The 13,700-nt window shown below is 43.5% G+C and overlaps 1 protein-coding gene across 3 annotated transcripts in view; it reads right to left on the bottom strand.

Annotated features, from left to right (window-relative positions):
- The window catches only part of MAD1L1 (mitotic arrest deficient 1 like 1), a 655,729-nt gene that overhangs the window by 138,351 nt on the left and 503,678 nt on the right, over window positions 1-13,700 (bottom strand). For all 3 annotated transcript variants that reach the window (XM_075010828.1, XM_075010829.1, XM_075010830.1), the window contains exon 17: window positions 10,013-10,203. In XM_075010828.1, the coding sequence (XP_074866929.1) occupies window positions 10,013-10,203 (191 nt within the window). The remainder of the gene's footprint in view (window positions 1-10,012; window positions 10,204-13,700) is intronic.

Genomic DNA, 13,700 nt, shown 5'->3' on the forward strand with positions numbered 1-13,700 from the left:
CCTGACTCCCTTAGATCAGATACTATACCAGATGGAATAGCACTTGTGGCTCCCCACACTAAGCTCCTGAGAGTGCTATGCTGAATAGACTTTTTATTCGTTTCTTCTTTGATCTCTGCAATGCTTGAGCTCCACTAGTTTAAAAGGTCAGAAAACACACACTTAAGACTCTATCCAGTGGAAGGGAAACTATTTTGGTAAGAAACATATGCAGCCAGATTGATACTGGGGCAGGAACTGGAGTTTGCACTGACTGGGATAGGGGCAAGAATGAAAGCAATGTACCAATGTGGAAAGGAGACAGGAATGGGAGGACAGGGGTTGGGGTGAAACATGAGTTTAAATACCTATTTACTCATATGGCCCCAACAGACTGATCGCTATATCCTGTTTTAAAGCTGTTGATTTTAGAGACCACACATATTCCCAGCTGACCTTTGCTGCGATGCTAATGCAGCACACTTGGCATTAACGCATCATGCTCACACACAAATGGTGCGTGCCTCCTGGAGTGGAAGAGAAACTAAATCCTCGGAAACCATGCAGGGAAATTGAAAAACAAAATATAAAAATAAAATAACATGTAATTAACAAGAATGAGGAGCTAATAGAGGCCTGCAATCTCTAATCAATCTCTCTCTGCCTGGCCTGCTCCGCCAGTGAGCACCACTGCTATTTTTGATTGTGTGTGCAAGAGTGCGAGACGGCTGCTGGAAGAACAGCACTCTATCAAAACTGTGACTTCTTTTCACTCTTGAGACTCCCCCAGGAGAGAGAAGGAGGGGAAAGAGAGAGATACAAAAAGAAACAAGCAGCTGGGGACATGCTGCTGAAGGACACTTACTGGTGAGTTTGAAGTGGTGGTAAGTGATCTTGCAAGCATGCTAAGCACAAGTACGCAGCTCCAGAGTTTCCACACTGCTGACAGCTCACGTCATCCACAATTACGAATAACAAGCAAGCACAACACTCAGACAGGAAGGGTGGATGGGGAAAAACAATCCACTTATTAAATGGCTCATCTTGAGACGTATACAGTAATTATGGAGGGACCAGAGCTGCTTTAAAGTTAAGGCTGCATTGAGATCTGTACTTAAAGGATTAAACCTATCTATTTCACACATAAATGGTTGCATTTTGTCTCCAACTTTAACCCACTCCTTTTTCACAGGCTAGTTGAAATTTCTGGTCTAATTTATAGGTCAAAGACTAAATCACTTTGACAGAGAAAACATTTCAAAATGAGCCCTTTTGTAAACTTACCCTGAATTCTAATATTTTTCTGGATCCCTCTAACAAACTCAGGAGAGTCACACAGTCTTCACACTTGTTGTGGTAGCAGCTCAGATGTAGGGCAGCTTTTCATGGTTTTAACTTAACCTCAATGTTCTCCTTATTATTCACTGTAACCTCATTTAATTGCAAAGATGACAAAGCTACTGCTGCTCATTGATGGTACTCAGCCTGCCTCCCTTAATCTTCAGTTTACCTTCAAGGGTACCACACCACCCCTAACTCTGGGGACACCAAAGCGTCAGGCTAGGCCAGCATGTGGCATGAAGGGGATGAGTATGACTGTAGGGGTTCAGGGAGAGAAGGGCTTTAAGGGGTGACAAAGTGGCAGAAAGCAGCAACTCTCTTCATCGCTTCATACTTAGACACAGAAATGCCAAATCAGGTCATTTTTATGCCACTCTCTGACATACCCACATGGTATTGTATACAGCATGAACGATGGTGCAGCAAAGGTTTTATCAGCACTCTCTGGGGATGCACAGCTCACTCACAGCTTCTCCATTCAACACACATACACACAAGCCCACATCTGCTATGAATCATACCTTCTATACTACTGTTGGTTAGTTTAGTACCTTGATATGGTTTTATACTTTGGCTTTGACACGTACCCCTGAAAGCGGATCATTTCTATTTGCATGGCACACAGTACCCTGTGAAGGGAACAGAAACAACCCCAATGCTTTATGTGAACTACCCTAAGCTATCAACACTTTTCATCACATATGGGAAAAACCCCTTTACTGAATGAGCATCAGAACTCACATCCATTTTGAAAGAGGAAAAGGGATGAGACTTCAGCTTTAGGCAATATTGGAAAGGGACTGGTCCTGCTTACAAGTTATCAAATCTCTAAATAAATCAACATACCTTAAAACTATAAAAAGTAAGCAAAGGGGGGGAACTGTCAGAGCCAAAGGAGCAAGGATTACCACAAACAGAAGTAAAGGCCAGCAAAACAAGCTTCTGTAAAGCTACCCACAAGTGCTCTCTGTGCCCAAGAGTCGTGACAATTAGCACACCGCTAGTGTCTGTCCTTCCTGGGTGCCCCATTCCATCAAAGAGCCACAAAATAAGGTGATTTTTATTCTTTCTACCCCCTCGCCCCACTTCATGCTGCTTAAGTAATCAAGAGTAAACCACAGGAGAAGCCAGCTTTAGCTCTTCAGATTGACTCGAAGTTTTGTAGGGATGGCTGCTTTTTATGCATCTTCAATCCAGTCCTTTAAATAACAACTTAAACAAGTGTGGTTCAAAGCCTGTCTGAGTGCAGCGGCTGTTAATTTAGCACATCACAAAGAAGCAGTTGGTTTTATATTGCTCCATGAAACCCACTCCATCTGGACTCGAATAAAGATTTTATTTGCAGCAAGCAGTGCCGGCCTTCTTCAAAGTCTCAGTGCTTCCGATTTTATTTTCTTTCTAAAATCTGGGGGTGTTTCCTTTGGAACCTGTGCTAGCTTGTGATACGTTTGGCAGAAAAGAGCATTATAACTAAGAGGTGGAGCCAGGTAATATTCCCCAACCTAGAGTAGTGGGTTTCAACCAGTGTGCCATGGCACACTGGTATGCCGTGAGAACTGTCAAAGTGTGCCCTGAATTTTTGTCAATCTCCCCTCACATTGCCTCTTTGCAAAGCTACTGTGAAGGGAAATGCCATCCCCACAGGCCCCATTTGTGCTGGGAGGCATGCTGCTTTCCAGCCCGAACAAGCTGACGGGGAGCCTGCCCCCAACTCTCTGTGGTTTTGCTAATAGGCTGGCAGGGAGGGGAGCCTACTTTCAGTAGTTACTTATTTACTCAACATCCCCAGCATAACCTTGAGCAGACTTGGAAAACGTGTCTGTGCTTGCTGCCTAGGATGGTGTATTCTGTGATGGATTTGAAACATTAATGCATTTGATCCATGTTTAGCTTGTTGTATGAACTATGTTGCAAATCCATCTAACAAGACTGTAACTATAGTAAATGTAAGTAAACGTGACATTTATGAGCAATCAATTCAGCTGAAAAAAGTGGGTGTACAGTGGAATTATTTGTCTAATTGAAGTGTGCTGTGTTACTGATAAGGCTGGGAACCTCTGTCCTGAGAGCTAGACTCTGAGAATATAGAAAGGAGAATGAGAAGCTGAAAGGCTGATATTTACCAGAGCAGGAATAGAACCTCACTGTGACAATGAAAAAATTAGAGGGGCTTTAACTTGAGCCCAAATAACAAACACAAAGATTAGGTAATTTGGTTCCACTTTTCTTGAGCAAGCAGAGAACCAGCAAGGTTTCTAAACAGTCAGACTCTACATACTAATATGAAAATTGTCATACTGTATTAGCCCAGTACCCTGTCAACACTAGCCAGGGCCAGTTGCTTCTGAAGAATATGCAAGAAATGATGGAGCAGAAAATTTTGGAATGACCTGCCCACTGGGGAAGTTTTGCCTAACTTCCTCAGTTACAGACTGGCTTTATGCCCTGAAATAAAGGGATTTATATGTCCCTTTTCCCTCCTATCATAAAGGCCGATGTTCTAATTTGGGCCTCATGAACATATCAAGTTTTTCTAACTCTCACTGAGCTTTTGGCCTTAACAGTATCTTGTAGCAATGGATTCCAAAAGTCAAATTCACAGTGTGTAAGAAAGGATTTCTCTACATCAGTTTTAAATGTACTGCCTTTTTGCTTCTTTTGATAGCCCCATAGTCTTGTATAACATAAAAAGGGTAAAAAAAGACCCCTGATATTCGCTCTCTGTACCACTCAGTCTGTGTGCCTCTCATGATACTCTGACTCATCGCTTCTCTAAAACAATCTGAAGATCGTCTGAATCTTCCTCCACACTAAAGCCTTTTATTGCCTCTAACAATTTCCTCTTCCGTTCTCTTCCTTTTCCCGCTATTTGTTTAGAGTCCACATCGTGAGCAGGGTAAACAGCATGATATATATATACATGCTCAAATAAGCTATCCTTATCCTTCCTCCAGCTTAATAAAAAGTCAGCTAAGTTTACTCTTGGCAGTTTCTCTTGGTCATTTAATATTTGTTTATTTAGTAATAGGTCTCTTTAACGGATTTGTTATAAAGAAATTGATATGTGTAGGATGAAGGCAGTAAGTAAACTCAGTGTAGCCAGTAGATCTCTTATTGGGCTGCCTGGACTAGAGCTACTTTACAGGCACTTATGCAGAAAGCAAAGAATATGTATTACAAACTAAAGTATCTAACGAAGCAGCAAGTGACAGAATATGAAACTGCCAAGTAACCCAATAATTGTAATGTATTGCCTTCCGCAAAATCATCTGAAACTAAAACCCGGGTAAGTAGTCTGTACATGACTTTCCATGGCATTTAATTAAAGAGAGATAGAGAAGAGGGCTGTGAAGGCTTGAGATGCTATAGCCTAGGTGCGTGTACATGCAGTGGTTCAGAAACTCATTGTGATATCTTTCATCTTGATGAGCTCATCTGTTGTGTCTATAGGGATCTCCAATATGCATTGATAAAAAATTCATTGGAATTCATGTTCATTTATGGACTGTCTCTTCTTCTCATAAGGTGTCATTTTGATGAACCTGTCCGCCACTGCTGTAACACACAGCTCAGCAGCCACTTTCTACATCATATGAACTGACTGGAACGTTACAGCATACAAGGCAGGGTAGCCAGCCACAAGAGAGGCAAATTTTGCCTGGAAATGCCGTGCACATCATTCTCCCATGAAGGGGTTACATCCATTACAGTAGCTACTCTTGCATAGCTGACTCTTCAAGTTTCAATGAAAATTAAATGCCACCAGCTGTATTACTGAAACGTGCCCTAAAGTTTACAGACAAGCTGCAGAAGCTTATAAAGTGTGACGGAACTTGTTTGGTCTAATTATATAGAACCTGCTCCATAAATTGCCTGAGTGAAATAAATACAAACTGTGTTTCCTGTTTTGTGACCTCTGCAGCTTAATGGAATGCACACAAACACCCACAGTCAGTTACAGCTCAGAGATTCTAGAGCATAAACATACAGCCCCACTGAGAAGCCACAATCAGGAGCCAAGCCTTATTGTATACATGGGCATTAGCTGTCTGTACTCACCTAGGAAAGAATTTGATGTATATATTTTGCTCTCAATCTGAACAATCGACTTTGGGGCTGCAACTTCTTAAGACAGGAAAAAGATTCCAAGATTTTGTTGCAGGGCTTCTGTGTCCAAGAATTTTAAATCTGCTCCTCTTGTACAAAGGCAAACTTCACATTTGGAACAGCATGCAAAGGAAGCCTATAAATCAATCAACCCTTTGTGAAGACTGTTCTTGAAAGGTGCCTCCTGAAAATGCTGGCACTCTAAACTTCTCCTGCCATGTCTGGTGACATCTGATTTAGTTCTATGGAAACACTTGGGAATGAAGCCACATGTGAAGAAAGTAAATCAAGATCAGTATTTAGAGATAAGAGTCTCTGCTCACTTACTCTTTTCCAACAGCTGACCAATTTATTTTGGAATGGAGTGAAGAAGAATTTGGAGGTAAATGAATGAGAACATGGGAAGCTATAATTCAGGTGGGCAATATGAAATCTTCCCACACACACACACCTTTGCTAATGGACTGAACCTTGACCTGCCTGTAACATCTCTGCTAGTGAGCCATAGCCCTCTTTATAGAAAACACTCTTAGCTGAACCAAATTATATGGTGCTGAGCATAATATGGACAAAAAAACCATTAGGGTTAGGAATTAGCCATATTCATTTAACTTTTGACAAGGCATGATTGAACACAGGATTCCACAGGTGTTAAGGTTATCACATGAATTCATTGTTCCATCTTTTAGTTGCCAGCTGTTCTCTGAAGGTGTCCTCACAGATCTGATGCACATGAAGTGCCATTAAGCTAAGAAGGTGGGATATGGCTGCTCCTTGGAGCTGCGTCTACACGTGCACGCTACTTCGAAGTAGCGGCAGTAACTTCGAAATAGCGCCCGTCACGTCTACACGTGTTGGGTGCTATTTCGAAGTTGAAATCGACGTTAGGCGGCGAGACGTCGAAGTCGCTAACCCCATGAGGGGATGGGAATAGCGCCCTACTTCGACGTTCAACATCGAAGTAGGGACGTGTAGACGATCCGCGTCCCGCAACATCGAAATAGCGGGGTCCTCCATGGCGGCCATCAGCTGGGGGGTTGAGAGATACTCTCTCTCCAGCCCTTGCGGGGCTCTGTGGTCACCGTGGGCAGCAGCCCTTAGCCCAGGGCTTCTGGCTGCTGCTGCTGCAGCTGGGGGTCCGTGCTGCATATACAGGGTCTGCAACTAGTTGTTGGCTCTGTGTATCTTGCACTGTTTAATGAAAGTGTGTCTGGGAGGGGCCCTTTAAGGGAGCGACTTGCTGTTGAGTCCGCCCCGTGACCCTGTCTGCAGCTGTGCCTGGCTCCCTTATTTCGATGTGTGCTACTTTGGCGTGTAGACGTTCCCTTGCTGTGCCTATTTCGATGTTGGGCTGAGCAACGTCGAAGTTGAACATCGACGTTGCCAGCCCTGGAGGACGTGTAGACGTTATTCATCGAAATAGCCTATTTCGATGTCGCAACATCGAAATAAGCTATTTCGAAGTTGGGTGCACGTGTAGACGTAGCCTGGTTGTCCAATGATGGTTTCTTTCTCCAAAGGGATACAAGATGCTGCTTCTCTCTAGAAGCCAGAGTACACTCCTTCTGCAGCCTCTCTCCCTATCCAGGAAGTTTAGGACGGAATCAGCAGTTGTGAAGCCAAGCATCTTACTATTGCTAGGCCTTGTCCTCACTCCTCCCCAGGTTACTAATTTCTGTCCTCATTTTCACTGTTAATGTCTTATGATTGGTGGGTTCTCTTTTGGGGCCCCAGAGTACAGTGACAAGAAAATATCAATCTCAGTACCTAACAAACGAACAAAGCACACTGGCATTATATCTGCTAAAGTTGAACCTGGCAACTTTTGCTTACTGCAACCCCTCCCTTAATGAACTTCTCCAATATACACCTCATTCCTGTAAACAAGGCACATGTCCTGGAGAGGACAACTAGATGTGGATATGATTTTAATTGCACTTGATGTGGAGGCATGGGGGCCATGCTCCTCGTTGTACTGTAACCTTAGGCTGATCAGGCTTACTGAGATGGGTAAAGTGCTACTGCCAACACAGAGACACTAGGGTGATGGGGGCTGCAAGCATCGCAACACGTGAAGCATTAAGATCAAGATGCAGGCATTTTACTATACGTGGAAATAAAATCCATGGTGTTAAACCAGTGTGACGGTGTAACTAAACTGTTTGATGCTGCTGCTGAGACACCTCAGCTATCTAAGGGAGTGACCCAAAAGGGCTGCTTATGACATAACAGTCTCATATGGGAGATAGTGCTCATGAAATCTTTACCCAAAACTTGGCCATATAGCCAGATTGCTACAGGACTTCCGTCACAGGGCATCGGAACATTAGATTACTTATGTGCACTGCAGATGTTACAGCACTTTCCCCCACTCCACCCACATCAGTCTCTGCCCCAGAGACTGCATGCACCTCTTGTGTAATATCACTTTGAGTTTCTTAAAATAAATTTATCTATTCTTGCAAATGAGTAGCCTCCTTCCAGATAAAGTCACAGGACCTCAGGGCAGCCTGCAAATGGACCCTTCACTTCATTTACCTCATGGGTAACTCAGTGGACTCTACTTCGGGCTCTTACTTAAAAAATACACCTGCGGGAAGGTCAGTTTATTACAACCACCCTGTACAAAGAGTCTACAGAAAAAGTCCCCAAACACAGTCTATATCACCTGTGCGCATAAAGTCCTTATTTTCACCATAGTCTAGTGTCTTCTGTCTCCTTATACATACTCTTCTGTTACTCTGCCTGAACAGTAACCACCTCTGACCTTCTTTCTGGGGTGTAATTCCACTTTTACCAGTGGGAAAGCCCACAGTCTCTGTGCTAGGAGAATCCTTGCTGGGGAGCATCTTTCTCTCCCTTTGGCCCCCTTACTGGGCATTGGTGTTGCTCTTTAGAAGGAAGTTGGCTATGGGTAAGCCCCTCTCATGCTCTCCCTTCCTTCAGGTCTCTCTGTTGCTTGACTCTGGTTCTCTGGGGTGGAGCCAGCAGGCATCTCCCCCTGCTACTTCTCTGGCCATCAAGTTTTTTTCCAGCCATTGGCCCCAGCTCAGTGGCTTGGGCATAGCAGCTATCTGATCCCTCCTGCTGTTCTCCTGCCTTCAGATTTCTTCTGGGAACACTTTCTGTCTCTGGCAGCACTCATCTCCTGCTCTGCTGCAGTCTGACTTACTTCTTATAGACTTCAGATACTGTCCCACCTTCTCAGCTGGCACAACAGGGAGCACTTGAATTGGAACTGAACAGCTGAGTCCTAATTCATTTAATGAGCCAACTACCCCATTACATGGCTATAGTTTATAACACACCTTAAAGATGTGACTTTTAGGATACTAAGGAGAAAAGGATGTGTTTGAAATATGTGATGTGGTGGAAGATCACAAGACAATCAATCTCCACTGGAAAGCACTACAAAATAACTTCCTATTAACCTAGAATGTATAAATAGTCTTAGACCCTACGCCTATTCCCCACCACTCCTTTCTTGCCAGAAAACTGCTCAGCCAGTTCAAACCATCTAATTAAAAACCCCTCAGTACTCCAGAAGTTCTCAAAGATCTGCCAAAGGGGAACAATCTCTAGAGAAACTTACTTCTGTAGATGGCTTTGGCAGCTGGTGATCCAACTAATTATGGGTAAATAAATTACAAAAATGGCTTGCTGATTTCTCAACTAACCCCCCGTCTCATCTTCTGTAACTAAGACTTTCCTTTGTTGAGCCCTAACACATCCAATGCTTCAGCAACCCCTCAATGTGAGAATGGCCCTGAAGTACTGGATATTGTAATTAAACACAGGAGAAAACTGTACTTGAGGTAACAGCCTGTAATATTAGAGCAGATGAATGGATGTGGCTCTGTCCTGGATATATTATCATAGAAGTGCATTACTGAAGAGATGTTCAGAGGTCATTTAGTCCACCTGTCGCACTGAGACAGGATTAAAAACAAAGAATAGCCTGATCAATACACGTCCCTCTGGCTAGGTTTGAGGACATGAAGGTAGAAAATGGTGAGTTCTTGGAGCATCAGGCATATATTTTCATTTCTCTGAAGTCAAAGTATCTCCACTGACTTTAATTGAAGGCTAATCTACATAGAAAACATAAACTGGTATAGCTTTTGCTCTGAAAATCCATCCAGTCCTCTTCTGCCGCAGGAGAGCTAATTTTGATGACCTAACCCCTACTGCAGACAGTGTTAAGATAACAAAAGAATTCTTCCATCAACCAAGTGGCCACCTACTGGGAAGGAGGATTAACTACTACAGCAAAGGGAGGAGTGCTTCCCTCCCTTTATTTTATTTTAGAGCATTTTAAGTGTAGACATAACCTAAATTACACACAATTTACACTGGTATAAGTGAGGAAGAATTAAAACCAAAGTCTTGTCACAGAATTCCTTAAAAGGAGGAAGCATCTCTGTTCTCATTGTATTCAAATGCGGAGGGCAATCAAAGAGGAATAAACGTCATGGAGCAAGAGCAATCCACCTGACATTTCTCAGCAATTAGAATGGAGAGAGTATTCTGGCATGATGATCACAATTATCTCAGAGTCAGGTGAGGTGGAGGAATACAGACCTACCTTAAAGAGCAAGCAGTCCCCTTGACGCTCAGCATAAATGGAGGTGAGACGGTATTGGTTCTCAGTAGTAATGTCAATCTGGTATCCTGTTAGTGTGTAGCACACCTTGCGAAATTCCTGAATCTTGGTCTGGAAAACCTCTTTGAGACGCTGGTTTTTCAGTTCTGCACTCTCCACTTGCTTCTTCAGCTCTAGGAAAAGGAGAAGAAGGAAAAACAAGGGTACTTTGGTAAAGGTGACAAAAACACCAAATGGATCTTGCATTCTAATTACGGTGTTAGTCCAGGCAAGGGGGGTTGAAAGGGTTCATTAGTTAAGAACAAGCAAGAAAGGTACGAGAAGTCAGCAGCTAAGAGGTCATCCCCCAGCTCAGGAAGGGTGATGTGGGACTGAGCTATGTACTTTAGGGTTATTAGAAGAAATTAAACTGGGTTTTGAGAGACAGTTTTTTGTTTTGTTTTGAGGTGCTCTCTTTCTCATTTCACCCTTTAGCAATGATCTACAAAAATTCAAAGTTATACTCTCCCTGCCTCTTTTTTTATTCCTTTACAGATCCAAAGACAATGACTTACGTTTCTGGGAGGCAGGACAGTATGAAACCTGTTATTCTTTAGCCAGTGGCAGATATAACTGTATAGAGAGGTGTCTGGAGAAGCCAGTAACAAGGAAAATCTTCTGCAGTGCACACCTGACTTGACTGGGAGTGCTTTGATCTCAAATTGTCAAACTGTCTAGCAATCTCTTAAGATTTGTGGAAGGGGGTTTATTGTTACATAATGCCTGAAGAACACCATTGTCTCTTCCAGTTTTCTGCCTTAACTGGACTAGTCTCCAGCAAAGAGGCCTGTAGGGGCTATTTTCACTCTCCAAAGGGAGCTGCTGGTGCTGTGAATCTCTCAAGAGCCTATATAAGTTATCAGGAATCCTTCACTAAAGGCATCTTCTTACCAACTAAACTTTGATTTATTCCCCATTAATTGCAGAGACTAGCTTTTCGCAAATCTACACTGAAGATGCTACCCAGTAAGACAGTTGTATCAACACTGCAGACCAGGGTTAAGAAAAGACTCATTCTTTTTTTTAACAACAAACCAATAGAGTTATTCAGAAATCTCCTGCCTTCTCTTTAACACTGAGATGCACAAATGATAACAGCAGGAGCACAAGCTGGGAAGGGACAATTTGTACCCTAGGTCTGTTCTAATGATCCCATCTCATTCACCTGAACCTCAGATCATCTGCAGACACTTCATGGGGCACCAGCTTTCCCTCATATTCCACAGCATTTCACTAAAATATCTCTGGTGGGCTGAAAGGGTCCTGGCAGAACTCATCAGAACTGGAGACCTCTTGGACTATGACTGGGTGGATCTTCCAGCCCTTGCTCAGTGCATGGGTCTCTCCACCTTCCATACTCCCCGCACTTACTTCAGGAGATGAGAGACACTTCACTGTCCACTGCCAAGGTTTGCCTCAACTGAGTCTCATGAGAGGGCACACCCTGCTGGCCCTCCAGATCTCTCCATAGGCCCCAGCCCCACATGTCTTACTCAACCCCCTCATCAGCCAAGCCAGCTGAATGCGCTGTAGCCAGTCCCCTTTCAAACCACACCAACACATCATCTGTACACAGTTTCATATGCTCCACTTCCCCAACCTCATGTCTGGCCCAGGCACCAAGTGGTGAGTGGCAAGAACTTCTGCCAGTGGCAGAGTGTGGGAAACCCCAGTGCATCAGGCTGTATTCCAGCTGGGCCCCAATGCAGGCTGGAGGATCCTCCAAGGCACTGTGAGCAGGGGGTGTGTATTTGGTGCAGTTCACCTTGGTCCCTGATATTGCTCATTTTGTGGAGATGATGGGATTGTTTGTCTTAACCTGCCTGCATGTCCCATGTAGACAAGCCCTCAGATTCCACATTACTTCATCCACCATCCCTGTGACTCAACCTTACTTCAAGTCTGACTGCCCAGGAGGGATGTTCATTGTGAAAACTTATTCACTGAGACACTGCTATAAAACAAAAAAATACTGATCACTGAAGGCAGATAAAGCAACTGAAGTACCACAAACTACAAGAGGCCCTCTCGCTGACACATTACACCTGCTTGTGAACTTGAGAAGTTGGTGCATCCCCTGACCACCTGCTCTTCCCTTTCTTCCAAATGAATAACTGTATGACATAAAACAGTCCTTCTCGGGATTGTTATTCTGCAGCTACAACCCTTCCTATCATCTTTGTTGCTTCTGGCCCCTTGATTAATGGAGTAATCAGCCTCTGAAATCAAGAGGTTAATTGTCAGCTCTGACCTCAATATTCTCTTAGTCTTCATTCAGCTACGCATTCCTAAAACAGAAGTGTTAAGGATAAAATCCTACATATGAAAGTAAAAATTCACCGACAACATTTCAGTGGTAATATTTCACCATTGTCAGGGATGGCATTGGCTTTAATATATCTCAGATATCTGACGCCGATAAAATTAAACATTTCTAACAAACATGGGACAGCCTTGGAGAAGTAAATATGACTCTTTCCTGCAGAGCTTAAAGTGCACCTTGCCCAAATTTTATAAACTCGAGAGGCGGATGAGGCTCTAATTCATGAACTAGATAAATGGCTCTGTACACAACAGACGTCTCTTGCTACTCACAGATATAATGAATAACGAGGTCTTGCTTCCTTTTGGCCCTTTAAACTTATTTCTCCTCATGGTCATTATGCATGTGCTGTGTGAACACTTAACTGCAGTCTGGAAACAGCACAACTTATGGAAGCAAACTGTGTGACCAAGTGTCTTCAATGGATAGTCTTAGGATACTATTTCTCAGCTACCTCTGAGATCACAACAAAGGGAAGAATTTTACATAGGGTCCAGTTTTTTACGCAGCAAGACCTGAGCTAACCAGGTCCATCTCAGGCTTAACTGTAATATTGTAACAGCCTTACATGTCTGGAGACCAGTCTGCTTTTCTCCCCTGTCTAACCTTGCTGTCACACACCACCTTCCCCTTTTCCACAGCTGCTAATCTTTAAATTCTTGTTTTGCTTTCCAGGTTTCTTTGCTGGGTTTGGCTTATTATCACACACAACCCCCACCAAAGGATTTTGTCTACACTGGGAAATGACACCTTGCTGATAACAGATGCCAACAATGGGTACAGCAGTTGAATGTGGTACAACTCAAGTGTAGACAAAGACAAAAATGCATTCAGCACAGTTTCAGAAACTAAGGCTAAAACCTGTTTGTCTTTTTCTACACTTGCAGCTCAGTCACACTCAGCATCAGTTCAGATATGTCCATGGCTGCTACCTAATGTCAGCAATTACTTGCTTTCCAAAATGGTGCCCCACTCTTGGGTGATGTGTGCTCAGTGAGGTGGCTAAACATGTCTAATTCCTACTTCCCTCATCCACCTTTGCATCTTATACTAGTAAAAAGATTTGTTTGAAAGTTCATCCCCAAGGGGCATCCAATTCACATTTGCAGCAACTCCACCCTCCAGATGACTCTTCTAGAAGGATGGTACAGTAATGTTGGTGCTAACCCTGAGACTTTGGGGACCCAGGTTCACATTCTGCTCTGCCACAATTTTTTATGTCAGCCTGGGCAAATCACTTAGCCTCTCTATGCCTCAGTTTCCCATCTCTAAAGTGGGGATGGCAATACTCCCCTTCCTCATCAGAGG

This window comes from Carettochelys insculpta, chromosome 16, assembly GCF_033958435.1.
Source record: "Carettochelys insculpta isolate YL-2023 chromosome 16, ASM3395843v1, whole genome shotgun sequence".
NCBI lineage: Eukaryota > Metazoa > Chordata > Testudines > Carettochelyidae > Carettochelys > Carettochelys insculpta.